This window comes from Pempheris klunzingeri, chromosome 9 (genome assembly GCF_042242105.1).
Source record: "Pempheris klunzingeri isolate RE-2024b chromosome 9, fPemKlu1.hap1, whole genome shotgun sequence".
Lineage (NCBI taxonomy): Eukaryota > Metazoa > Chordata > Actinopteri > Acropomatiformes > Pempheridae > Pempheris > Pempheris klunzingeri.
In genome coordinates, this window is record NC_092020.1 from 7,125,935 (window position 1) to 7,153,101 (window position 27,167).

General features: G+C 42.1%; 2 protein-coding genes across 3 annotated transcripts; both read right to left on the reverse strand.

The window, feature by feature from the left end:
* Positions 1-296: 296 nt before the first annotated feature.
* LOC139207207 (cyclic nucleotide-gated cation channel-like) lies at positions 297-5,334 on the reverse strand. The gene is made up of 10 exons (XM_070836859.1): positions 5,246-5,334; positions 4,103-4,213; positions 3,771-3,956; positions 3,564-3,674; positions 2,551-2,657; positions 1,938-2,425; positions 1,553-1,831; positions 1,324-1,422; positions 578-955; positions 297-482 (listed from the first exon to the last, which is right to left on the reverse strand). The coding sequence occupies exons 1-10, from the start codon at positions 5,332-5,334 to the stop codon at positions 297-299; spliced, it is 2,034 nt and encodes a 677-aa protein (XP_070692960.1).
* Positions 5,335-10,846: 5,512 nt separating this feature from the next.
* On the reverse strand, positions 10,847-22,088 carry LOC139206768 (plastin-3-like). 2 transcript variants are annotated; one of them, XM_070836354.1, is made up of 16 exons: positions 22,018-22,088; positions 18,507-18,575; positions 17,220-17,371; positions 16,331-16,460; positions 16,096-16,228; positions 15,871-15,952; positions 15,413-15,578; positions 15,079-15,218; positions 14,410-14,505; positions 13,518-13,704; positions 13,302-13,380; positions 13,069-13,189; positions 12,757-12,890; positions 11,978-12,101; positions 11,703-11,827; positions 10,847-11,200 (listed from the first exon to the last, which is right to left on the reverse strand). In XM_070836354.1, the coding sequence occupies exons 2-16, from the start codon at positions 18,565-18,567 to the stop codon at positions 11,068-11,070; spliced, it is 1,863 nt and encodes a 620-aa protein (XP_070692455.1). In that variant the 5' UTR covers positions 18,568-18,575; positions 22,018-22,088; the 3' UTR covers positions 10,847-11,067. The 2 variants fall into 2 exon arrangements, with proteins under 2 accessions (XP_070692455.1, XP_070692456.1); XM_070836355.1 differs by lacking the exons at positions 18,507-18,575; positions 22,018-22,088 and having other exon boundaries at positions 17,216-17,285.
* Positions 22,089-27,167: the final 5,079 nt, after the last annotated feature.

Consider the following 27,167-nt stretch of genomic DNA (forward strand, 5'->3'; position numbering starts at 1 on the left):
AAATTCAATTTACACCAGTAGAATCATATTGTCATTTTTTAAAAATGTGTAAAATTGTAAGAAGCCAACAGTTTTAAAATGTTAAGAAACAAACAAAGATACGTAGACAGCTTCAAAATAAAATACAAACACATTTTAACAGGTCAGTTAACATCAAACAACATATGAATAGTTTATAGTCTTTTCATGTGTATTTCATTTTTATGAATAAATAAAAGCAACACATTATTAAGTATTAAGTCATTTGTGACAGTAATGATGCTATTTTACACATATTTCCATAACTGGAACGTCTTTCAGAGCCGGATGTTGATCTCACTGCGCACGGTATCGCCACCAGAAACACTGTCATTGCCGTCTGCGTCTGACAGGAAGCCGCTGCCTGTGGCAACTGTGGTGACGCTGTGCTCGAGGGTTGTGATTCGTTGTTTCAGTCGAAGCTGGGAAGAGTTGAACTCGCTCTGCAGACGGGCGAAGCATGTCTGGAAAAAATGTTATCATTGGTTATTGTCATGATTGTTTAGAAACGCAGCAATAGAAACCAATTCAGTAGTAGAAGTGGACTAATGGTACGGACCTGGAGCCGATCCAGACTGGTTTCTAGCCTTTCCACCTTTTCCCCGAGGTCCTCCCCTGCAGACACATTTACTTCCTCCAGAAGCCCCTCCTTCTGCAGGATGTCCCGCCCCCTCTGCTCCAGCTGGGCCCTGGCGTGGGGGAACTCCTGAAGCGCGTCCATCAGGTCTTGTTTGGAAAGGCAGAACAGGTCGGAGTATCCCAGACTGCGGATGTTAGCCGTACGTCGGTTCCCCATCTTGCTGCCGCTGATGTTCAGGATGCTAATTTCACCAAAGCAGCTTCCTGAGGTCAGAACGGCGAATTGGGTGACTCCATCCTCCCCCACCACTGCCAGCTGGCCATCTTTAATTATGTACATCTCCTTACCCACATCTCCCTTTGAAAGAACAGACACAGAATATATCTTTAACTGGAAGTGAAAACTAACCTCGTAGCCGAGTGTTACTGCTAGTGCTATAGTGTTTACAAGAAAACTTCACAAGATGAAGAGTAAATCGTTAAAGGCTTGTATTTTATTTTATGCTTTTATCCAAAGCACAAAGTGTCCTGAGTCCCACAGTAATTTGGGGTTCAGGACACTTCAACATGTGGACAGGAGGAGGTGCATGTGCTGAGTGACCAGCTTTTGTTAGAACACATGGACTGCCATGTTTAGACCCCATTCATAGTTTAATTCATCTTGTACAGTGTTACAGTTGCATCAGTTGATAGTATGTCTCCCAACACTGCCAGGAAAGTACTAACCTTTCTGCAGATGTAGTCTCCAGGACTGAAGACCTGCGGTCGAAGTTTTAATACCAATTCAACAAGGAGGCCTGCCTCACAATCCTGGAATATACGCACCTATGCGCACACACAAACAGATAGACAAACTCAACAATTCATTTGGACCATTCGATGATAACCTCTACACAAATATATTGAATTAATCGAGTTAGGAGGTTTGGAGATGAAAATGTAGTTGTGTTTTTACCTTCTTCAGTGTGTCCAGGTGAACATTGATAGCAATTTCTGCTCTCAGTTTATTGGGCAGGCTCTTCAGCACTTCCTGTTCGTCTATTGTCTTCTGATTGGTCCACAGGTAGTCAAACCAGCGGATGACGCGCTGCTCCAGCACCTTGCTTACATGCCTGAAGTGCATGTAGTGTTTTAGGGTGTCTACGCGGCTCTGAAAGGCTGCTCTCGTGGCATTCATATTGGAGATCATGGAGCCAACATTACCCACAATGGAGGCAAAAATCAGAACACCAACCTCGGATAGAGACATTAGTATTAGCCATTCTGATAGACTGGAACAACTTGTACCCACACAATATAAGATAATGTTGGCTAAGGTTACGCCTTTGCTATGCACTTACCAGAAAGTCAAATATCAGGAACAAATATTCCTCATCTCTAACAGGAGGAGGTGTTTCTCCAATGGTGGTCAGTGTCAGGGTGGACCAGTACAGGCAGTATATGTAACTTCTGGTCAGGGAGCCGAACTCAGGATCTGATGCATTGGGATAAACCCAAGAATCTGAGCCCAGTCCCAGGACCTTGGAGAAGCTGTAGTATCCACAGGCGTTCCAGTGGATGATCACCAGGATGTACAGAACCAGTTTACAGATGCGGAAAGCGTTGGGGTAGCCCGTCCGTGTCTCTGTTCGCTCAAACAACTCAAACAGACGAGGCAGGCGCAGCAGCCGGTTGAATCGAAGAAGAGGAGTGTAGCTGGTTCCAACGATCAGGTACAGAAGGTCCGTTGGGAGGATGGAGCAAATGTCAAGTTTACACTGCAAGGTTCGAACGTAGGTTTCTCTCAGACGCCGCACATCTTTCACCATCAAGCCTTGATCCAAGAAACCTTTACATACATAGTAGACAGAAGTAAATGTAGGTGTCTCTCGCAATCATGATGTTTGATAAAAACAAACATTTTATGTAGTAATGGAAGTGTGAATTTTCACTTATCACTTATTTTGTCAGTACCTGTGTGGAGACGAACAGCTATATCCAGGATATAGACTCCATCACAGATGTAGTCCAGAACCAGCCACACCAACATATTCCTCATCTGGAGCTCATCAAAACAGGCCCTGCAGAAAGACATACACTGAAACACTCGCAAATGAAAAAAATAAATGTCTGTTTTTAGAGATTAGCTAAAATTGGACAAGCACTGGCCCTTGCCACAGAGGCTCAATCATCATCAGATGATGTCCAATGGGTTGCCTTGATTGGTTGGGTATCACATGAGAGAAAATGTAACATTAACATTAGCATTCATTTGAAATTTCCTTCTCGTCCTCCTGATGAATCAAAGTCTGAGTTTTACACTCCTATTAGCTCTGATTTTGGCCTCCACCAACTCCTGAGGGATCTATCTGGTTCTTTAACTGCTAAATGCTCCACTATGGCACCAAGTACTTTGCCTGACTGCTGTTTGGTGCTGGACAGGTATTGTAGAGTAGGTTTATCAAAGTTTCTTTGCTTAAAACAGCTACATGCTGAAAACAGAATGACTGAAATGAAATAGTAAAGCTACAGGTTATGAAAACAAAACAATGAGCTGAAAGACACTAAAACTCTGTTTAGAGCTGCAGAGTCCGTTGTCAATCCTGTGTGGGTTTATCATTATGGGCAACCCCTTCCACATACACACGGGTATTTTGGTAATATAGAAATAATGATAGCAGCTTTAAACATGAGCTTGTTTTAGGAGCATGTCTGTTTAACTGGCAGGTATCTAAGTTAGCCCATTTGTACCAGTTTGTTCTATATTAGTCTTGCCTATTGCTCATCCTTCCCTAAGCCCCCCAAAACACATCAGTAAACCCAAATTCAAATTTCTGAACATACATTCAGAAAACTATGGTTGATACCATAATCACCCACATTAGTAGCAGCTTTAGCCAGTGCCAGAGAAATAGGACTCATAATGGTGCAAGTACTACTACAAGTGTCACTAATATTGTTGTACAGACACAGTAAAAGTTCCCAACCTGACAACTAATAGAGTCCAGTTATAAAAAACAGCAGCACCAATAACCATCAGCCAGTGGTAGTATGCATCATCAGATGGTGACAAGACCAGGACAGTACACTTCCTCCGCCTGACAGAGAGAGGAAAAAACACAGAGATTTCTATGGAAGCGTCAGTTGATGTTTTAACTTGCAAACAGTTTGGTTTGGTTGTTTTGCTGTCTTACGTGCGTCTGGGGCGTCTCATTTCATTATCTGAACCGCTGTGGGTGTGGCTGAACCTGCTGGGTGGGGCTTGTATATCCATGTTGGCGGGGCCTCTGAAACGTTCCAAGAAGGAATCTGGCCGCTCCGTCTCCTCAGCCAAACTCTTCTGAGCCCATTCTCTCAGAGTCATCACCATGTTAACTATCCTGAAGACAGGCAGACAGACAGAGTGTAAAAAGTTTAACATACAGGGCACCAATAGTAATTAACATAGTCACAGACAGGAAATGAATCAGGTCTCAATACATACTGCTCAATATTTGAAAGTCAATTTGTGGATAAGTTGCCATACCTGGACAGAGCACCTCGCCCACGAAAGGAATTCTGGGAATTGATATCTCTTCTGTCAATGGCCGCCATTCTCTGAAGCTCTGAGGAAGTGTCATCACACATCGACTGTGCTCTACACACATAAACCCACAGACACACATCACAAATACGTAAAAAGAATAATTAATAATTCAGTGACTACGATGACAACACCTATGAGCTCCTTCACATTGGAAGGCAATAACATTCTTAATCAGATTGTATAGCCCAATGTCCACTCCTCTGTTGGCTTTATTTTGGTCTCCACCTACTCTTGAATAAAACACCACTCTATTGGCTATGTCTATTTGCTAGTGTCCAACTTTGTCTGTCTGCCATTTGGCGCTGCACAGGTAGTGCACAGAGGGTTATCTGAGTAGTTTTGGTGAGAACAGCTTCCTGCTAATGATTGATGAATGACTGAATCAAAACAATAAAGTTGCGGGTCATTAAACCAAAACACTGAGTTAAAAGAAGCTGAAATGTCCCGTGGAGCTGAGGGGATTTGCAGAGTCACATCATATTGTTAGGTTAGGTTAGGATAGGTCTGTCACTACTAGCAGCATAGTTATTTTTTTTCACTGGTAATATAAAAATATTGATAGGTGCAGCTTTAAATACATAGTGTGAATATTGTAAATGACACAGCAAAGATGTCTCTTAACAAAATGTGCAAAACATGTCAAATTTAACTATACAACACAATATAAAAAAGGTCATCCTGCTGCCAGCATCATGCAATACTGCATTACTTCAGTATCTTCACTCTACAACAGCTGAATAATTGACACTGCATTAATCATTTAAGCCCTCTCTGTCCAAAGCGGTGATTGGCTGGTCGGTTTGCAGAGCTTTCAGACAGATCAGTATGTAATTAATCAACGTTGTCTAATTGTTTAAACTAAATTGTCATCTCAAATATGGATGCTAAAGCTTTATTTCCCCTGTAGCATGATTGCACAGTTGCACGTATGTTCTAACAGTAGCAGTAACGTTATATTGCATGAAACCCATCGGTGATGTGAAGCTACGTCCATCCACAGTTCTCAACAAGTCAACAAGTCAATCCTTTCCATGCACAGATGGCAGCACCATACAATGCAATCATGAAAAGATGTGTGTGTACCTGCTGAGCGTGCTGTCGGCTCGGTCACTCTCCTCCTCTGTCCATGTTTTCACAGACAGCCTGTGGGAATCCTGCACTGGGCCTGTCATACTGCACACACACCACAGCAAGGCTCAATTCATGTTCACTTTGTGCATTATAGAAAGAACCAGTTACCTCATTATCAGCAGACACACAAACACACACATGCACACACACACACACACACCACACAGTCAGATGGACAAATGCCAAGAAAACTGACACACACTCACATTGAAGGGACATGTCAACACACAGCTCACTAACCAGCAAACACACATGTAATGATGGACCCACAGTGAGAAAAGGAAGGTCATCCAGTACGAGGTCACCCTGTATCACACATCGCCACGGAAACCAGATGGCAGAGCAACGAGCTGTATAGTAGTTATGACAACAGATCATAAGAGAGAGAGAGAGAGACAGAAAGATGTTCAACAAACCTGATAAATGTCCTGATATCCAAACGTTAGTCCATCAATTCAGTTCACGTCTTTAGTTGAGCTGCATCCCATTTCTATCATTTTCACCAAGGACAGACTAATACTCATGTGAAGGGTTGGATGGACAGATGGATGGATGGATGGAGTGAACAAATGTAACCCATCAAAGGAATGATCACATGGCTCTCGACAAAAGCAACGTTTAAATTGCAAATCGCGTGTGTGTGTTTGTGTGTGTGTGTGTGTGTGTGTGCGTGTTCCTTTTCATCACCAAGCTCATCTAAATTCAAGAACCTTGTTTGAAGTGGCCTCTAAGCTAAGTGTGTCTTTGTGTGGTATATCCTACTGATTACTGACAGAAGTGTTTTTATGCACACCTGCACGCATGAATTAAGACATATCTTTATTTCAGAAACTGGATATTAATTCAAAATCTCATTCCAATTGAGCAGAGGATTAGGTTGCTTAGATGAAATGTGTTGTTTTTAGCCAAAAAATGTGCTTGTCGTGTATTCTGAATTTACTGAAATTAAGCACAATTCACCCCAAAGTGCGCACGCACACACACACACACACACACACACACACACACACACACACACACACACACACACACACACACACACACACGAAACATGGACGCATGTGCAGGGTAATAGCAAGTAATTTCTTTAGGACTGGATGACATACATGATTGGTTGAACTAGACCCCGGACACATCCACCAAGCTCATCAGCTGCCTCTCAGCACTGATAATAACTATTCACACAACTACCATGATGTCATATCAACCACACAGTTGATATAGTGACAGCCTGGCGACAGCAGTGCATTAACTTGGACCTCTCCCAACAATTTTAATGTGTTGTGCTGTTTTGTCCTTGATTAACTACAAAACTGTGACTGTTTTAATGCCTTTCTTTGTTTTGGTTTCACGGCTCTCGTCAACTTCATTTTCAACGGCAGTAGGCAGCTGTTTTTACTTAAATAAGACCTCTCATATATGACCCTCCACTTTGTGCCACTTGCTTAGCAGCAAATGGGCAACAATGTTAGAAACTACCCGGTGAACATGCATTTAGCACCTAAAGAGCCAGGAGTTGGTGGAGACAAAAACAGAGCTAAAAGAAAGCGAATGTTGGACTTAGACACAAAAATTCCATATAAATTCTTATATTACTCTGCTAGATGTGTAAATAAGCAACTGTTCGCTACCATGTTCGCTGACATTGTAAGATAAGAATACTGTATGTTAGTGTTGTGCTTACAACTTGTTGCTCTGCTCCCATGTGGCTAAAACCACTTAACATAGGTTTAAGGATTTTAATCATGCTGGTCCAAAATTTGTGAGAGGCTGGATTTTAAAAATGTTCTCAGAACTGTACCGATGAGGAATAAAGTGCCGCAGGAATGAGTCCTAAAATTTGGAAATGTTAAGGTTGCGTTTGTCCTGGACACAGGTCATTATGTGGCAGAGGAGAGGATGATGATGATGATGAGCAGCAGGTGGGCCTCGTTGATCAGCCATGAGAAGACACACATCAGAACACACACACACAGGCAGAGAGCGGGGGAAGGGAGTGAAGGCAGGGAAAGACACAGACAAGGAAAGTGCACAAAAACATAACATACACTACTCACAAAAAGTTAGGGATATTCGACTTTCAGGTGAAATATATGGAAAATGTAAAAAGTGAATGCTACAGTGATATTATATCATGAAAGTAGAGCATTCAAGTAGAAGCATGCAATGTTAATTTTATTCATCTTAAACAATTTATTGAAAGAAAATCTAACAACAGTGGTAGGTATACCACAACAAAACATTTTCAGTGTCTCAATAAATTGGGATGTGGCCAAAGGACGTCCACTCCTCTCCTTTCTGTGACTCTTCCAGTCTCTGTATCACTGTTACAACCTCCTGATGACACTCTGTGACCCTCTAAGCTCAGTGAACACCTCCGTCTGAGGACTTCCTGTTTGAAGCCTCCAGTGTTGAGGTGCTGCTGATCAATTGTTAGGTGTCGTCTTGGTCTCATGATGTCAGAATGTGAACAGCATGATGAGGAGGACTGTTTAAATACCAATTCTAACTGAAGCAGGAAATGTATTGGTGGATTCATGGATCAAACCTGTTGTAAATTTTGCTGTTAAGCTTCTTGTTAGAGAACAGCAACTTGTGCAAAAAGTATTGAAACACTGAACAGTTGGACATGTGCATTCAAAAGTTTAGAGAAGGTCACATTAAGTTCACCTGGAAAGGTTAGAATGCATTTTAGGTTCATCCTGAAATTTCACCTGAAAGATGAATATCCCTAACTTTTTGTGAGTAGTGGATATGACAGTCACAGTAATGAGTCTGCATTTTGCACTTCTGGTTCCCTCGCCTCAAAGTCAGTGTTCTATGGCATGAAGTTCATCTGTAAATAGCCAACTCTCATCTTTAAAAAGGCAAACGGGAGGTTAAACGAGACTACAGAGGTTGTCGGAGACATGAAGTGTCATCAAGCTGAACATACGATTCATTTGAATTCATTAGACTCAATCTATTCGCTAGACTTCACAGCCTCTAGTTGTGTTGAACTCGTTCTATTTGAACTCAAACTCATTCAATTTATAATGTTTTTCAATCACAACTTTTTAAAATGGTTTTTAGTTCAGTGGTGGTGATTCCATTTATAATTAAAAAAAAGTGGTGTTCATTGGTGAAGATTAAAACATTACGTGTACCAAGAACTCCAAAGCTCATAAAACGTTGTACTTCATTTGTTTAATACAGTGCAAAAACAGAAAATAACATAATTCTAGTAAAGAAATGGAGAATGTGTACTCTCATGTTCGTTCTGTTTTCCAATTACATAATTCAATTCCACTTTAATTCAAGTCCATTAATTGATTTGAATTAAATATTGACCAAATCTTGATCCCGGTTGCAAACTCATGATTTCAAACAAGACAGAAACAAACGACTGAAAGCAGAAATCAAACAGCGTGTGGAAAAAAAGCTTTTATTTAACACCAATGTTCTGATTGTACACACTGAATTTTGGAAGTATTGCTATAAGATAAACCAGTATTTACCCACAGTGGCGTTCCAAAGGGCCAGTAAAGATATTGTGAAAGTGTTTACTGGGAAACATTTGGGATGAATAAAAAAAAAAAAAACCAAAACATGATAGCAGTGGAATGTTAAGATCAGCAGCAGCATACCTGGATAGCTATTAAACACGTTCATGTATTTTAAATACATATCCGCATATTCAACCGCAGCATTATTTGCTTTTTAAATTAATAATATTTTAGGCTCGTACGGGACAAGAAACTTAGGATGTGTTTGACTAGTTTTAACAGTAAAATCAACAGTATTCATGTTCGTTTGACATTGTTTACATGGATCAGCTGTGCATCACTTACTGATCGAATTCAGATGTTCAGGGGAATCATCTACGGGCAGCATTGTGATGGCACAAGGGGGAAGCAGGTCACATAAATCAGATTCATAATAGATATGATGCTGTAGAGCTTTTCTTAAGCAGTAGCAGCTTTGACATCTTAAGTTTGAGACATAGTACAGAATTTAGAAGAAAAACAAACTCTCTATTTTTCCAAACATTGGAGTTGTGGCTGCGTATACATTTATGGTATTTTTAAGATCAGGTTTTGATTTTCAGGTTCACATAAATGACATTTTAGGGATGTTAAAGGATTGTTATGCAGTATTCAGGCATTTAATGCCCCACATTTATAGTTTCATAATGGATACATTAATGAATTGTAATATATGCGGGGATTTCAATGGATTTCTGCATAAATTAAAGGGTTAAAAATCCTTAAAATTTACGGTACAACGTCAATGGGGTCAATTTATGGATACATTTCCTGATATATTATACATACTAATGGGTTTTAATGGATCATATGCAATGGTAACATGAAATGTTTGAGACAAAAACTTATATACCACCAAAAGACCCCTTTTAAAATTGAAATGTAGGTGATTGCATTTATGTTATTTGATCAGTTTTAAGGGTTTTAACCCCTAAAAAGCTGTTAAAAATAATCCATTAAAATACCTAAATATATTACATCCATTAATATATAAACCCCTTTAAAATCCCACCAAACACACCTTGATTACATCAGTAATAATGGGCAAGTTAATGGGCTTTAAAAGGTACAAAAAATCAGTTTGAAAGTTTCTAGTGTGAAGACATAAACTGCCTATACTCTAGCACAGCTTTGGTCATATATAAAAAAGGCCAAAAGGTATTCAGTAAAGAATAATATATTATGGCTTCAGTTCAATAAATGCTCTAAATGACTACATTGGCTGGCACATTGGAAGATACAGCAGAACTTAGCCAGTATGTTCTGAGGCAGTGACACATGGGAAACTTTGAGGCAATGCAGCTGGAAAAATGTGAAGTGGGCGGAAAAAACACGCATGAATCCAGAGGTAAGAAGTCTCATTAGAGATAAATGCTGAGTAAAACGAGACAACTCACCACCCTGAAGTGCTGCTTTCCACAGGACTGAGGGATGTTGTCTGTAGAGGTTTCCCATGTATCACGGCCTTCATGTATTCTCTCAACAGGCTTACACCTCATCAGGGTCACAAGCAGGCAGGAGTCTATCCCAGCATGCACTGGGCAAAGCCAGTCTAGATAAACACACCCATCCTTATATTCATATCTCCTGTTTGGGCAGTATGGGAGGTTGAGTCTTTCTTAAAAGAGACATTTTCTGCTCATTTTCAGGTTCATACTTGTATTTGGGGGCCCTACTAGAATAAGTTTACATGCTGTGTAATGTTAAAAATTTAATGTTTCTCATACTGCTTACTGCTCTTTTCACCCTCTTTCTGAACACACAGTTTTTAGCTCCTGTCTTTTCAAGCATGTTTATACATATTTTCTGAAAGATGGAGCACTCTAAATAGTCTTTTCTCATAGTTTGAGGGCTTGTAGACACAACAGGGACACCATTTATGTTGAAAAGACATTAGAAAGTGCATTTTGCCTCATATGTCCCCTTTAATGTGACACTGCTGATCACTCAACCACCCTTTTCTCCTCCCAAAAAATGATTATTTACCATGTAGCCTTTATAGATGTGTACTTCAACTTCCTTTTGAGCCCAAAAGATCACCAATGTTTGTGTCAATATGCACAAATAATTTATTTTGTTTCTAACAGCTGAAACAGACCAGATTGATAAAAAGAAACTTCTGTTTATGGTAATAACTGCATATAGGAACCAGACAATACAGCGACCTTCACTTTCTCCATGTCTCATCCAATCAAACAGGGTCAGCCAGTGTGTGTGTGTGTGTGTGTGTGTGTGAGAGAGGGTGTGTATTTAAGCCCTCTTCATGCCTCTCCCCATCAGGCAGGCGAAGATGGTCATCACCATTTTGGGGTTGACCTCCACCAAGTCGTCAGGCAGGGCGTAGACTTTCGCCCCGATCTTCCTCGCCATGGAAACGGCATACCTGGTGCAGGAAAGGGTCACAGTTAGCATCACTATGGCAACACAGCATACCTTGAATGCTCATTGTATATTACAGCTGCTTTTTTTTTTTTTTTTTTTTAAACACAGTACATTTTTCATCCTACATCACTGAGGACTGTGAACTTTTTTTTAAACCAGCTAAAGAAGGAATCTATACATCTGTGTCAAAATCCTACGTTCACTGTGGGACATTTAGAAAGCAGAAAAATGTGTGTACATGCATATTATAATTATACTTTGTAGAAAAATTGTTGTCATGCAAAGAATAATTTCATTTGAGCAAACACAAATCCCTTTTTGCTCAATAGATTAATTTCCAGGTTTGCTACAATACACATTCAGTGCACAAAAAAAAAACATCCATAATAATAAGTTTACAATATTCCTAGTGCTTCCCCCCCGTCCTGTCTCTCATGGCTGATAATCCTACGAGCAATCGGACTGGAAAACAAAAGAAACTATCCACTATAATACTATATTACTTGGCATTGTCCAGTTTGTCTTCATCTGTCAGACTTCCTGTTTTCACCAGCTCAAAGTTCACACTCTGCGGCTGAATGGCATCAATCACCTCCAGAACAGGAAGACTGGTACTGATCGATTTGTCCTGAACAGAGGGACACACACACACACACACACACACATATACATAACTTACTATGTGTGCTACATACAGTGTGAACCAAGTCCAGAACTGGCCTTCTTTGATAGGGAAGAGCCAAACTATACTATAAAGCTAGACTAAAATGTAACTCACCTTAAAGCTTTTGATAGAGGAACTCTTGCCAGCCTCAGCCAAAGTCTTGTTGACCCATGAAATTATCAAATCATCTCCTGCTACTTCCCCATGTCCAAGGTCTTCAAGAACATTCAAAGTGTACCTGCAGACAGATTAGCAGACCAGATGTAAGACTGTCAGCTATTAAATCATGTCCTGTTATAGACACCACGTGCACTGACTGGTAGCCTCTGTCTTCTAAAACGCCTTAATGTTCCAAAAAGTTGATACTACAATACTACATATCCCATAAACCCAGTGTTTAGTAATCCTTCTCTCAGTGCCTTCCCTGCTGTCATTCTGGATGTGTTTGTTTTCTTCACTACTTAAGGGACAAACATGTTGGAAGTGCCCTTTAGGTCTACCTTTCACTCCTTCCACTATGTGACAGTGACAGAAACTGCGTGTGTGTGTGTGTGTGGGGGGGTGGGGGGGTGGGGGGGTGGGGGGGTTGACTCTGTGCTGAGGGAACAGCGCCCTCTCCTTGTTTTGGGCTGTAAAACACCTTTCCATGACCTCCATGGAAAACACTGTGATGTCATGGATAGATGTGAAGGGAAGTACATGACTACACTTATGTGACAGCAGATGTGGGTCCACTGGATGATGAACTGATTAAAATAGTGCTGCTGCAAGGAATTGTGGGACGGCATCATCTCTCTGGCTCTTTTTCACTCATTTAGGAAATGTCCTGAGCTGGATGCTTTTAGGGTTGACTTCCTTAGCTGTGGTATCGCTTGTTTAAGTAAGTAAATCACCTCCTCATCAGCTGCCACACCAGTGCCAGAGTTAGAGTCTCATTTCCATCATAGAGGTCCTGTCCGCCGATTCCCACCAAGGAAAAGCCAGCTTTTTCCTTCCCCAGCTCCACGGCATAGTTACAGTTTTCTATCTGTCGTACACACACACACAAACACACAAATACAAATTAGAATATTTCACAATAAACTCATACTATTTAGTTTACACAGTTTTTGAAGAATCTCAGCAGGTAGGTTGTTCCAAACATCTCGGAGAACTAACCACAGATTATTATAAGGAACAATCATAAAGGACTCGCGTACACTCACCTTTTTTAAATGCCCTCCTCCTACTTTCTTGAATGGAGGGTGGTTGACTCTGTTGTTCCAGTCCACTGGCACCTTGATCCTCTCATAAAGCTGGAGAATCACCATGGCATCCTGCAGATCACTGCATTAACACACACGCACATATTCATCAAGCAGTTCATCGTGCACCGACGTGGCAATAAACAGCAAAAACAATAACTGCAGCCAGTCGTTGCAGGCAGAGAGACACCGACCCATAGATGTGGTGAACATGTGGACTGACTCCAAGAGAGTTCATCCAGTTCCTGAAAGTCTTCTCCTCCCTGCTCTCACCTTGACATAAGACATGAGACAGTCAGAGGCAGAGCTGAGCCTCACACACACACACACACACACACACAGGACTTCATAAAGCTGCTTCCTATATCTAAGGATATTGGTGAAAAGAGGGACCATTCATCCAAGCTTACCCTCCAGATCCCAGTCCTGGTTCTCTGGTTTGGTGAGAGCCGGGTGTTTGTTGAAGAGCGTGGCTACGAAGGCCATGTTGAGCTTCGCGTTTCCAGACACGACATCAGTGGCAGTCACGAACTGTCGGCAGCCGAGTCGGTCGGCCTGTTTGAGCATACACTCCGCTCTATTCATGAGATCCTTCTCCTGGTGACACACAAACGAACAATGATTTATATTGGTGTGCTCATGGAGTTTTGTGTGTTTAAAGGGGTAGTTTGGTTTATTTGAAGTAGGACTGTAAGAGATCCATAGTTACTGTAGCTACACTAGATTGCAGGCAGGAGTCTGTTAAGCAGTGTGCTTTAGTGGACGGGGTCAACAGAAGAAAATCTTCAACTGTACGCTACATTTAGAATATTTTCACCACAAACAAACTGATCGAGGCCGTGGTAGACTAGCGACTCCCATGTTCTATTAAGTAAAATCAGTGTTTTTGGCAGTGGAGTCTGATGGCTTTGAAGAGAAAGAGATAATGGCTGCAGAAAGGGCTGAAGCCATTAAAACAATGTAAAGCAGTGAAAATAATAAATATAACGTACACTTAAACTGATATGTGTCTAAAACACACTTTTCTGCTGCCCCCATCCACAGCACTTCATCGCTTGCTGTGACTCCTGCTTGCCTCTCCAAACTGGGAGCATGCTGACCACCATAATTATGCCTTTAAAACTTTAACTCTCAGGTTGATCCCCTGTTGGTCCAGTGAGGCCAAAATTCATTACTGATTTAAGTTGTAATCTCTGAAGAAATGCATAATGAATAGAATATTAAAAGCAAGTGCTGTACATTTTGCAGACTAACAATAAAAAGTTGCATGTTCTCGCTGTAAGTGTCGTTTCACCCGCTTACATAAAGACCAGTCATGTCGATCTCAACCCGTGGGACGTCTTCTTTGCTGCCGTCCGGAGCGATCTGCTGCAGCAGGTGGAAGTAGGCCTTGGAGTCCTGCACAGAAGCAGGTGGACACATAGGGGTTAAAGAGTGAGATGGCGGTCTGAGCGATAATACAGTTCAAGCAGCATTGTCACAATCTGCTATACTGGTCTGCTGCTCCTGGTATTTTTCCACACTCTCTGACCTACTCACCTGGCCATGCCTCCCTATCAGTGGCAATCACCCTCACCTGGTTCCACAGCTACAGTCAATTTGGACTTTTGGACACTTTGGACTGATTTCCTGGTTTCGACCCTGTTTGCCCCTGACTACTGCTCCTCGTCTCTGCCCTGGTAATAACCTCAGCCTTCTGTTCCTGACCACGAGCTACGCCTGTGTCCTTCCTGTCTTCTGTCTGCCTGCTGACTACCTCACCTCCTGCCTGTCACCGATTCTCCGCCTGTTTGCTCCATTTGGGTTTGTTTGCTTCGCTGTCTGCCTGCCTGTTGCTGACCCCGGTTCCGGATTTAACTACGAGTCTAGCCTGTCCCTCTCTGGTCCAGTTGCCTCCCATCTACCCAGCCAGCAGATTATCATCCTGCTTGCAAACTCCCCGTTACAAGCATCACACTGCCACTTCTTTACCTTAATGTCTCCAGAGAGGTTTGATATGGACATGTCGACTTTCTTTAGGTGGAAATTGGCCCAGCGCAGCAGCAGCTCCTCCGGACTGAGCTTCATCAGCTCTTCTAGACTCTCCCCTTCCTCTAGCAACGCTGCTATAGCTGCACACACAAACACAAGCAGGGCCGACGTGTGTCTTTGTTCTATTCTACTTTCATGCTGCCAAGGTTTGGTGCTGAAAGCCTGATATATATATATATATATATATATATTACTTTTGTCATGTGAGGTTTGTCTGTGTGCACATGTGGTTTTCTATCTGCAGATTAGTCTGACTGTGTGTGCTTGTACACACCTTCGTTGCGACTCAGCTCTATATCGGCGAAGAGTCCGATCTTGATGATCTGCCAGAGGAGTCCAAGCACCAGGTGAGGTTTTCCCTCCTTCAGATCTTGAGCTCCGATGTTGACGACTTGGCAGCCGATGGCCGAGGCTGAATTGAGAGCCAAGTTCAGATTCTCCTGTTGGGGCAAAAGATAAGTTGGGAGGAAACTGATCAACTATTGAGCTTCACAGCAAAGCCAAAATAAAGTTCAGCTTCCTGCAATTTAATGTTTGTATGTATAATCAATGAAGTAGTTTTGGATATGAATCACTTCAAATAATGTTACCTGATTTATCATTTTCAAAAGTCCCTAAATAGAACTGCCACTGCAATCCATTTGATATTGTTTTGTACAATTTATGCAGTGAAGTTGAATCCCGCTAAACTTGTTGCATACAACTGGTTGACTTGTTAAGCAACCGACAAACCTGTGTGGTGAAAGCCGTGAGTTTCTTTTTATTGATGGTCCTTTCATCGATGGTGTCAGGAACAGAGAGGTTGATGAGTTTACTGCAAAAACACATTCAAAAAAACAAACAAACATATAAGCACACAAAGACATGTTGAAAGCTGGTTAACAGATGAGGACAACGGTACAAATTAAAGTCAGGAGTAGAAAAGTACAGTTTGATTTCTGCCAGATTTGTCTTTACCAAAGTATGATGCCATCTGCCACTGCTTTAAACAGAGCGTCGGTGTTGGGGTTGATGGGCATGGCGTGTTTGCAGTCTGGGTCCTTCTCCAAAGAAGAGTTGATATAGTTGGCGAAGGCGAAGCGCTCCTGCTCTGAAATACAGTTGAGTCAAGTGTCACACACCCCCTCTGCCACCCTGGCTTCACCGTGTTAGAGTTACTCAGTGATTGCAGAAGTTATGTAGCTTCACCAACCAGAGATCGAATGCTGAGTTCCTTCACTAGAGATCTCGCTGGTGCCCCCGATGGCTACGATGCCCTCTTTCTTGTTGAGAGCTTTCCTGAAGCCCTGAGCCATGCTGTCTTCCTTCATGTCCTGGAAAATCTGAACGTGCACACAAAAACACACGGCATGACTTACAGCCAATCAAAATGTGGCTACATTTGTGAGGATACTGATGAAGGTTGTTTACCACCGGTTAGGCGGCTTGTTAGTCTTTTTCTCAGTTAGACATTCAACTATTTAGTTTAAAAATCATCCATCATATTCCTGATGGACTGAGCAAAAATGACATTTACCTGTTAAAGATTTTGCTGGCTGCAAGTAAAAAGGCCATTACAAAATGCTGGCTCCAAAAAAAACAGTCCTACTGCTGGCCTTTTTGTTAATATTGTTAAACATCTACAGCTCTTAGAACAGATGACCCACTCCATACGACTCCAAAAAGAACTGGGAAAATAACGGTGGGAAAAATGGTGTATTTATTTAGCTAATGAGACGGATATTTAACTTTACTGTGTGTGACAGTACATCGTAAAGATGCTAAACTTGCCTTGACTCATTTTCATCCCATGACCTCATATGTTCGTTCTGTATTGTGTTTGTTTACTCTTGCCAATGTAAAAATTCTCATAAATAAAAAGTTAATAAAAAATAATAATAATAATAAAAAATAATAAATAAAAATCAGCAAATTAGTCATAAATTTATTTTCATAAAATCTAGTCAGTCAATCAACGGGCTAATTCATCAGTCGGATGTCAGTCAGCCAACAAGTTAGGACTTTATCTAGTCAGCAATAGTTAGTTTAACTGTTAGTAAAGCTGCCAGTTGTCAGTTAGTTAGTTTGTTAGTGTTACCTACAGCCGTGAACTCTTCAAGGTCGATATGGCTGTCGCTGTCTCTGTCCAGCTTCTGTAGGAGTTCTCTGATCTGGTACCCAGGCAGAGGACTGCCCACCTCGCGGAAGAGATTGCCCAGTTCAGAGGCGCAGATGTACCCATTACCATCCACATCTGGAGCAGTGGGGAGGAGGCAGGAGTGCCGGGGTAGGAGGGAGGGAAAATAGCAAAGTTGAAGCAACATTTGAAGCCCTTGCTTTTTCTATTTTTTATTAATATAACCCTGTCGGCATCGTTTTACACTCGCTAACCTAAACACAGGGAGTCTGGTAGGACTAGACTGATCAGTTCTTTACAAAAAAATGCAACTCTCAGTGAGAAATCCCATGATGTGAGCATTAACCAGGAGGATATAACTCATGAGTTGCACTGAGGGAAGTGTAGGGTCCAGGATTTTCAAAGGATTCAGGATTCAAAATATCTGAGCCTCTGCTGTCTTTCATTTGTGTAACACTGAGTAGCTGCAGTATCGCTTTAATAGCACATAGAGCAAAATGAAGCAAGGAAATCTGACAAGACGTGGAAATCTATAAGAGAAGAGGATATTGAATTACATCATACTGTGTTGGATGACAAGATCGACATCACTGAGTCTCTGTACCATATTATTCCTCACGTTGTGTCCTAGCTTGTCACTGTTTCCCCCTTGTGCCTGCTTTACCTTACCCCTTATCACCGGTGCCTGTGTGCTACACATAGATCCAACCGGTAACACTGTACCAGAACCATCTGGCCACACATGGACCCAGCAGGCACAAACCAGACATCCCTTTATGACATCATGATACAGATCGGCACCCAGGGAGACCTCATGTCTACACACGAGTGGGGGGGGACATCTAAAACATCTAGCCCAGCTATGGTAACAAAATCCATCTCCCAGTAATAGTTACTTCTCACTTTAAACTGCACTAAAACTGGTGTGGACAAAAATGTCAATTTGCAGTTTTACAGACAAATAGGTGGATTTTGTTTTTTTTAAACCTTTGGACAGAGCCAGGATCGCCATGAGTGGGATCAGTCTTGTCATATATATCGATAAGTGTATTTTCCAAAATGTTAAACTATACCTTTAAATCGATAAATGAAATGTGGATGTACCAGAGGTTTGATTTCATTCCTTAAATGCCAAAAAGGACATCTGTTCGTCAGATGGTGCGGCCACAATGTACAAGAACATGTGTTTGTCAGGTGCTTCACTCCGTTCACACACACACACACACACACACACAGACACATTTCTACTCACCCACTTTCTGGAAGCCCTCCCTGATCTCCTCCATCTCCTCAGCACTGACCTGCGTTGACATATTAACACCTACAAAAAGCAGAGCACAAGGAAATGCAGCGTTTAGTTACTATGATACAACTTTAGCAATGAGAGATATGACGGACTGATGAACTCTTTACCTCAGTTGTCATGCACATAGTCAGAAATAATTCTCTGTTTCTGCAGGTACTGCATGCACCACTGCCTGAAATGGTAGCATCTACCTGAAATGTCCATGCATCAAAGTGGCCCTGTGTATTTTTTGCTGAAGAGCAGCCATAAGCGTCAACTAAAAAGCATTAAAATCATTAAAAATGCTGAAACTTAGTCCAGAGCAAGTAAAAAAAGGAGGTTTGACTGTTAAATGTGCGAACACTGGCCACCGTAAGCTACCGGTCATGACCCGATGATTTCTTGGGTGTCTCCTATTGGGGGTCCAGCACCCAGCTGAACATAGTGATGCTGAGCATATTGATTTATATTCATAACTTGGGCGTTTTAGAGTCACACAGACACAGATTTGTTAAATGGGATGGCTGGAGGCTCGATTAGCTCGGTCTACGAGATGTGATACAGTATTCCTCTCATAATTGGTAAATGCTTGTGTCAGCCTGGAGCCAGACTCCGGTTCTCAAACAGCACAGCTCTGTTAACTCGGCCAGGAAAATAGATAGTAGTTTGATCTATTATACAAAGAGCCATTTAGCATAGCAGTTACATCAGCCTAGAAACCCTCATATGACATCTAATAGATTCATGTAGATTGCCTTTAGTGTAATATGATGCTGTAATGGAGGCTACAGAGAGTTTGTATTATAGCTTATGTGGAGACTTATTTATATTGCAGCCGCTCTATATAGATATTTAATAGCTGATCCACATGTTTACGTCTACACTGGCTGAAAGATTAAAGGATCAGTTCACCAAAATGACAGAAAAATACTTTTTCCACTTATGAATGACAATCACAGTGATTTTATCTGTTATAACTGACTATGGATATACTTACAGTGGCGTCTAGTTATGACAGCTTTTTGCTTATTTTTTGAGACCCTCTCTACCACCCAAATACAATGGAGGTGAACGGCACTTAGCTACTTACAGCATCAGAACATCAAAAGCAATGTCTCTTTCTGGGAACAACATCCCGAGTACTCAGATAATCCACAGACTTTATGGTGAATTATTTTCTGCCAAAGCATAAAAACTTACTTTACTTATACTTTGGTCGCCTCATTTGTAGCACGCTGAAATCTCAAACTTCCCCAAAACAAACCAAAGGTGGTATCTCTCGAGGGTTACTGGCTGTGTTTTATGAGAAAATCAATTGCAATTTGGGCACCTGACCGTTTAATATGACCAAATATGCCACTAAATTTAGGTAGCCAAACATATTGCATGCACATCCCTTCAGTAACAGATAATCCCAACAGATCTGGATGACGATTTCAGCAGCAAAAAGCAGAGCTCTGCGGTAGCTTGGCAGCTTAATGCATCACACAATGCATCAGCGTTATGTAGTATTCAAGAAAATATTGGCCTAGATATGCAGTCCCAGCAGTGAGACATAACTAGATTAGACTGTACTGTATACGGTTTAGTCTGAGAGAGCAGAGGCCTGCTTGCTGAGAAAAGACAATATGGCAACTTGATGTATTACATCCACACACGATCGATACGAGCCTAAGAAGCCGGGACCATCCAGACATATCAAGCATTACGAGGCTGAGGTTTGGCATCTAGTCCTGTTTGTCCCTAGTTTCTGATTTGGGACTTTAAATAGACAAAAAAAACTAAAAAAAGCTTTGGGCTTTTGATGGTGGGCTTTAACTAAAATCACCTTTCAACATCCACTCCACTCCAATCAGAGGTGAAGTGGCTCCTGACAAATCACCTCTGAAATGTGCCATGACCGTATAACTGCATCACACATTAAACAAATAGGCTGTGCTTCAGAGCAAACATGCAAACACAGCGGTTGCAGCGTCAGACAGACACAGCAATGATTTACCAAACTGGATATAATAGTGTGGAGGCTTGATAGAAGCATTTTTGAGTGTATTTCTGCTCCGCGGGGGAATGCATTGAACTCAAGCTATGTTTATAATCCACACAGCCATGACTGTGTTTAGTGGTTTTGCAAATGTCATTATTCTAAATTCAACTTTCAGTGTGAAACCTCTCATACAAAAGACAGTATGTTGTTACTGCCACCAGATGTCACTGCCTCAGGGAGAACAGAGCTTCATGTTAAGGTTTGCCCTTCTTGTGTTTTCTGGCCACGTTTCTTAAAGTGGAGGTCTGTTAATGCCAACATTAATCAAAATATCCCAGAAATAAAATGACAGGGTCATGCATGGCATGTTTGGAGAAAAAGATCAAATATCTGTATCAATTTTGGTGGGAAAAATATGTGAAGTTAGTCTTTATCAGACACCAAACTGTAAATGGTAAATATAAATATACATATACACACACACATATATATATATATACACACACACACACATATATATATATATATATATATATATATATATGTGTGTGTGTGTGTGTGTGTATGTATATATATATATATATATAAATAAATAAATCAGTCAACAATCAGCCTGTAGTTCAAATCCAATAAATCTTCATTAGTCAAACATTGACTCTATGACGTGATATTTGTATTTAGGATGTGAGCACCCATTTATCCAGAGATGCACATGACTGAAGGAGTGTGTTTATGACCTACAGGAGTCCTGATGGACACACACCCCACACCCCACCACACACACACACACACACACACACACACACACACACACACACACTTGTCTGTGTTTAGAATGACGGTGCACTTATGTCACCATTGCTCTGTCACACTCCAGTAATATTCATTTTGAGTTGAGTGTTCATTGAGAAAAAAAAAACAACCTTCAGCTACATGTATTTGGAAGCTGCCATAAAAGATGTTATTCAAATGGTGGCCATCAAGTACTTTATCATACAGGCTGCAGGCACTTTTAAAGCATGAACCTATTGCATGCACAATAAATCTTCTTCTTACTTTTATCAGGCTAACTAACAGGCTAGATGGGGGTAATAAATCAGCAGGCACCCTGCAAATACCAAAAAAATAAAATAGTACTCATAATATATTCACATAAATGGTAGAAATTGCATTTGTAAACGTGCCTGACATTGAAACATATTTGATGAACATTTCTGCACTGTATTTCCAGAGCCCAAACTAGCCTTTAAATGCATTTAATGCTACATAACCCACGAATCCTGCTGATTTCCAGTCCCTGCCAGCGTTGGTTAGTCCCACAGGTCTCAGCACACCCTGAGGTGAGCTGTGAAGCGTCTGTCTGGCTCAGTGGAAGAACACCAGATGTGCCGCAGTGAGGAATAAATCCTGTTTTCTGCTCCCTGTCAGCCGGACAGCACGCTTCCCCCCGCTGAGTGATGGGAAAACGCCCTTAAAAACGCTGCTTCCTCTTACCTGAAGTCTGCTGGTGCTGTTCAGTGAAGCCACCCGGGGCAGTGAATCCCTGTGTCGGCCTCTCACCGCTCCTCAGCCCCGTTTTCTGAGCTGACACCGCCCGGTGAGCAGCCCCGCTCCGCCCCTCCGCGCCGCCCCCTTCCACTCAGCAGCCCTCCTCCGCCGTCCTTTCATCCTCCTCAGCGGCCATGTCGGACCGCTCTGCGGGGAAGACGGTGGCGGCTTCTCTGAGCGCTGCTTCGGCCTGGAGAGCCGAGACTGTCTAAAACACATGTATTATTGACACGGAAAGAGGAAAACGGAGACTAGTTCATAAAATGGCTAAATGTCTGACCAATTATGCTAATGCTAACCAATTTGAATGCAAAAACAGCCTGGAGCATTAGCTTAATTAGCCAAATAGCTAGGTGTATAGCAATTTCATTAATTGTAGGCCGTTGGTTGTGGAAGATGGACAAAGTTACAGGTCAAATTCAGTATTTGAAAACTGATATAACATAAAGCAAGTATTTCAGACTGATAACGTAAGGCAGTAAATGACATTGTTTAATGTCAGTTTAATAGTATTGAATCTTGCTACGTTAAAGTTAAAGAGGGACATTAAAGTTGAAACCAAAAAAGCTAAAGGAAGTGTTTTATTTCATTTTTATTTATTGATTCTTTTACATTTTCTTCCAGAAAATGTGTCTATAAATGAGCCTCAAGACGGTACTCTCTGCAGCCAAGATGGCACCCAACCAAGGGAAGCCTAAAAAAAACCTAAGCCTAAAAAAAACAAACCCTCCGTGTGAATGAGCTGTTCAGTGGGCCTCTTCTTTTTTTCTTGCAATAAGCTAAAGTTAAACACGACAGAGCCACACGCACATTGGCAACTGTTTCCCCGTGTTGCATTCGTGCCACCCGCGTCCCTCCGACCGGCCTCACCCATCCGCTGCTGTAGCACCTTATTGGTAACAGGCCCACTGTTGGACTCGCATGTGCAGATAAACCAGAGGAAGTCGAGGCTGTAGCACATCTGCTGACGTGCCGCGTGCTCATACATGCCACTGTAGTGACTAATGCCTCCAGGTTGGATGTAAAGTGGGGATTCTGTATTACCTATGCATTTCACACACACACACACACACACACACACACAGAGGCCACGGAGCACGTCACATGAGCCTGGGATTAGGAAAACCTGTCTCTATCAGGTTGGTTTAGATGGATACTGACCCGCACCAGATTACTGATTGTTCATTCAGCAAACTGGCTTTATCAGTGAGTTTAACCCGTCAGCTCTGCTGCTGCAGCCAGTCTCCACACGCAGGAATTCCTCCTCCATCCCTCCTCCTCCTCCTCCTCCTCTCATTCCTACTCTTCTCATACCTTTCCTTCCTATCCCTCCCCCCCCTTTTTTTTTCCCTCTCTCTTCCCTCTCCTCTCATCTCTCTCTCTCTGTCTGTCTCTCTTGTCTCTAGGGTGATGTGCTGAATCTTGTCAGAGTGAATTCCTCCAGCAGAAACCCAGGAGGATCTTTCCAGAAAGGCCTCCACGCCTCTGTTTGTCACCCGTTTGCTCGGACTTGCTCAATGTCGCATTGTAACATCTGCAGCGTCGGAGCAGCGGGTTAAACCGTGTATTTATTTATATCTGTTTCGACTTTTCTAACATTCATTTACCCAGGCCGGTTTTACCCTGAACTCTTCCACTAGAGACACAATTCAAACAGTAAAAACGCTGTAATTGTGGCTTGGTGGTAAAAGTCAAGTATTTCTTTTAAGAAATGAAAATCCTTCTCCAGCCAAGCTGTGGATTTGCCTTTAACTAACAGAGGACCAGACAATGATGTCACTGAATGGCTCAGAGTGAGTGCTGACAGACAAGTGGTGGGCCAGAAATCTTTTCCACCACTGTTGGTGGTCAAGAAAACAGAAACAGAGCAAAAAAAAAAAAAAAAAGAACAGGCGATCGGGGTAGCTGAATAGCTGAATGTGAATGTCATAACTGGCTACCGCATTGCATCCTTGTTTTGAATCCAGTGAATGTTGCATGTCATTTCCCCTCCTCCTCCACTCATTTCCTGTCTTTCTCCACAATATTAACCGTCCAGAAAAGGCAAAAGAAGAAGAAAGACAGAAGCCTTTACAGAAGTGCTCGTTTACATGTCAATATCCGCAAAGCAAAGGCACCTTTCGATAAAAGATAAAGTAAATCTAAATACATAACGGGAAGCTTTGCATCAAAATGAACAGGAGAGTGAGGAAGATGTCGGTCGGTACAGTCTGTGCACGTGGTCCTGTGGAGAGGCAACAAGTCCGATTGTGTGCAGGGTCTTTAGTTGGCGAAGTCAAGTTCAAACAGCAGAAAAAACACTTCAGAAAAGATGAAAAGAGGTAGCCCTCTTGGACAGCAGGGTGTTGAGACAGGAAGAACTCAAAACTATAATAATAATAGGGGAAAAATGCCAGATTATTCTCATCTAAAATATTTTCCAAGTGTACAATCTGGTGAAAAATGGTTTGTTTTGACAGTACACGCTTCTTGTAATATTCCTCTAATGAGGAAATAACTTAATAATAATAATAATACATTTTATTTATAGGCGCCTTTCAAGGCACTGAAGGACACCGTACAACACAGTTAAAACCAAACAGTGAAAAAGCAAGTTAAAAAGTCAAAAACTTGTGTTAATCATGTGACGTTAAGGTACCTCAGATGGAGTTTTAATAATAACCCGCATGTGTAATTCAGCGGAATGCAGTCAAATGTAAAATTGAAACAAAGAGCACAGTTGATGATGAACCAAGAGGAACCTTGGTTTGTGACTGCTGGTGCTGAACCAGGCCTGCAAGCCGACAACCGGCTCATGTGACAGCACAGATGGCACGTCGACAGGCAAGTAAACTGCCGGCCGATTCACCATTGTCCGGCCGCTCCTCTGCTCCTCTCAGCAGCGTGTGCGCGAGGAAGAAGCACGCACGGAGGAAGACGGAGGGTGAGACAGACGGGACTGAAAGACTGAGCATTGTGCAGTTTTGGCAGGATGCGGTAAATGTTTTAAACACATGCTTCTGTGACTCACAAACCAAACACACACACACACAGAAAAGAAGCTGAGTGCAGAATGTGACTCATTCTGTAGAGCTGCGTTATGTTTGTTTGTGGTGGGAGCTCTAACTTCACACTTCCATGAATCAGTGAGGTAACACGGCCTTGTAGTGACACATCTGTCACACTCGCCAATTTAGTCTTGATGTCAGGTTTTAATTAACATAACTTCACACCTCGGCTTGATCTCAATAGCATCGTAACAGCATACAGACTAGTTCAAGACTTCTTCTATACTGTTTTCATCGCAGACATTTGTGTGCCATGGCAGGAACAAGCACAGGTCTGATAAAACAACGTCACCGGGGCACTGAAAAATGATAATAATGATAATAATAATGATACCTGTGTGTTTTCTTTGACTCATCTGTTACATCTTGGCAAACCAGCCCACTGCAGTGTTTCTGACACCGCCCTCTACATGAGACAAGCATTCCTCGATGTCTGCATCTGTTCGTTATTAATACTCTAATCCACCGGCTGATACTCTGGCATGTGGCAAACTTAATTAGATACACCAGTGGGCTATTTATATGTAATCTAAAAAATGTATATCTGTATCGTAACTCACTTTATGAGACAATGCTGATGGTATTCTGTAGTTTTTGATATCAGAAATGTCTAATAATTTGAGACAGCGGTTCCTAGAAATGCAAATCTTTAAAGAAAAAACTACTTGAAACATACGCCGATCATCAGCAATCATCTCTGTGCAATCATCTCTGTGCAATCATCTCTGTGGATACGCAGACAAATAACAAAAGCAATCAGGGTCATCTAGGACTCGCAGGAGCAGTGACGTCACATGTCAATAAATCTCTGCTGCACTTAGACCATCCATTCCGGTGTGTGCAGCATAAGGTGCCCATGTGATCCTCTGTGCTTCGCTTGGAACCAGACACTACTTGAAAGAGCGCTTGTTTTTTCGTTGTGTAGCTGTTGTGGTGCTCTCTATCTCCGTCTCAGTCCTGGAAAACGAGACTCGTGCAGCAGCAGTAAGATGACCTGCTGGTTAGTGAAGTCATCCATTTTATACACTCAGTCCCAAGAACTGTTGGAAAAGACTTTTTCCTCACTGGCTCTAAATGGCTCCACAGCTTCTGTGATTAGTGGGTGTGGCGCGGTTGGGAGGTGTCAAAGGCCTGTGGTGTTTAAGGTTCATAACAGAGGGATTTAACTGGTTATTGAGACTGAGAGCTCCAGTTAGAGATGAAATATTGCTGCGAGGCCAGACCGAAAGCCAATATGACCTGACGTCTGGGGAATTTTCATCTTTTGCTCCTTCCAGTGTGTGGGACTGGCAGAGCAGGCTGCCAGTTATTACTCAGTCACCATAATATCTTGTCATGGGCGGATGGTGCGACTCTATTCAGTTCGACCTCAGGGATCAACCTCCGTCTTTTTCTGCGCAATTTGTCTAAAAAAAAAAAAAAAAGGAAGTTCAACAGAGATATATAGTTACCTGCTGAAGTTTAGAGTTTCATTACTGCTCAGCTCCTTCCTCCCACTGCTAGAACATTTTTATCCTCCTCCTTCATCCTCCCTCTTTCTTTCTTTCTCCATCTCCTTCTCTGAGGAAGTAACTTTAAAGAGGAGAAAGCGATCGCCCTTACCCCTAAAGCCCCAGCCAAGCTGGAGTTTATTCTAACCTTACGTTAAAAAAGTACTGATGAAAAGCACACACGTGGGAGAGGTATTAAAAGCAGCGGAGGATGTTCCATCACATCCCGTGTTTGTGAACAGGTTTGACCTCTGACCTCTGCTCCAGCACAGCGCATTCACGTTGCATAAAAGGAGTGGGAGCGAGGAATGCTTGCGACCGGCCACTTCCAGCGTCGTGTTTCGCGAGCCCGCTGAACACAAACTATTTTGTGACGCGTTCGCCTTTCATCCAGGGCGAATCAAGCTCCCCATTGTTGTTGCTCACTTTACACGTCTCCCATTATTCCAGGTCTCTCAGACTGTCCCCTCCGGCCATTTCTAAACCTCAGCTACACCTACAGTGCTTCTCACTGAAACACCCAGCAGTGAGTCATCGCCCGAACCACATAACATGTGAG

Excerpts from the sequence above, each read along its gene's own strand:
- LOC139207207 (XM_070836859.1), bottom strand. The coding sequence starts at position 5,334 with ATGACAGGCCCAGTGCAGGATTCCCACAGGCTGTCTGTGAAAACATGG. Across the intron at positions 4,214-5,245 it reads GCCGACAGCACGCTCAGCAG|AGCACAGTCGATGTGTGATG; the intron begins GTACACACACAT and ends TTATGTGTGTAG. Across the intron at positions 1,423-1,552 it reads ACCTGGACACACTGAAGAAG|GTGCGTATATTCCAGGATTG; the intron begins GTAAAAACACAA and ends GTGTGCGCATAG.
- LOC139206768 (XM_070836354.1), bottom strand. The coding sequence starts at position 18,567 with ATGTCAACGCAGGTCAGTGCTGAGGAGATGGAGGAGATCAGGGAGGGC. Across the intron at positions 16,461-17,219 it reads ACCTTGAAGAGTTCACGGCT|ATTTTCCAGGACATGAAGGA; the intron begins GTAGGTAACACT and ends GTGCACGTTCAG. Across the intron at positions 15,219-15,412 it reads AGAGCTGAGTCGCAACGAAG|CTATAGCAGCGTTGCTAGAG; the intron begins GTGTGTACAAGC and ends TTGTGTGTGCAG.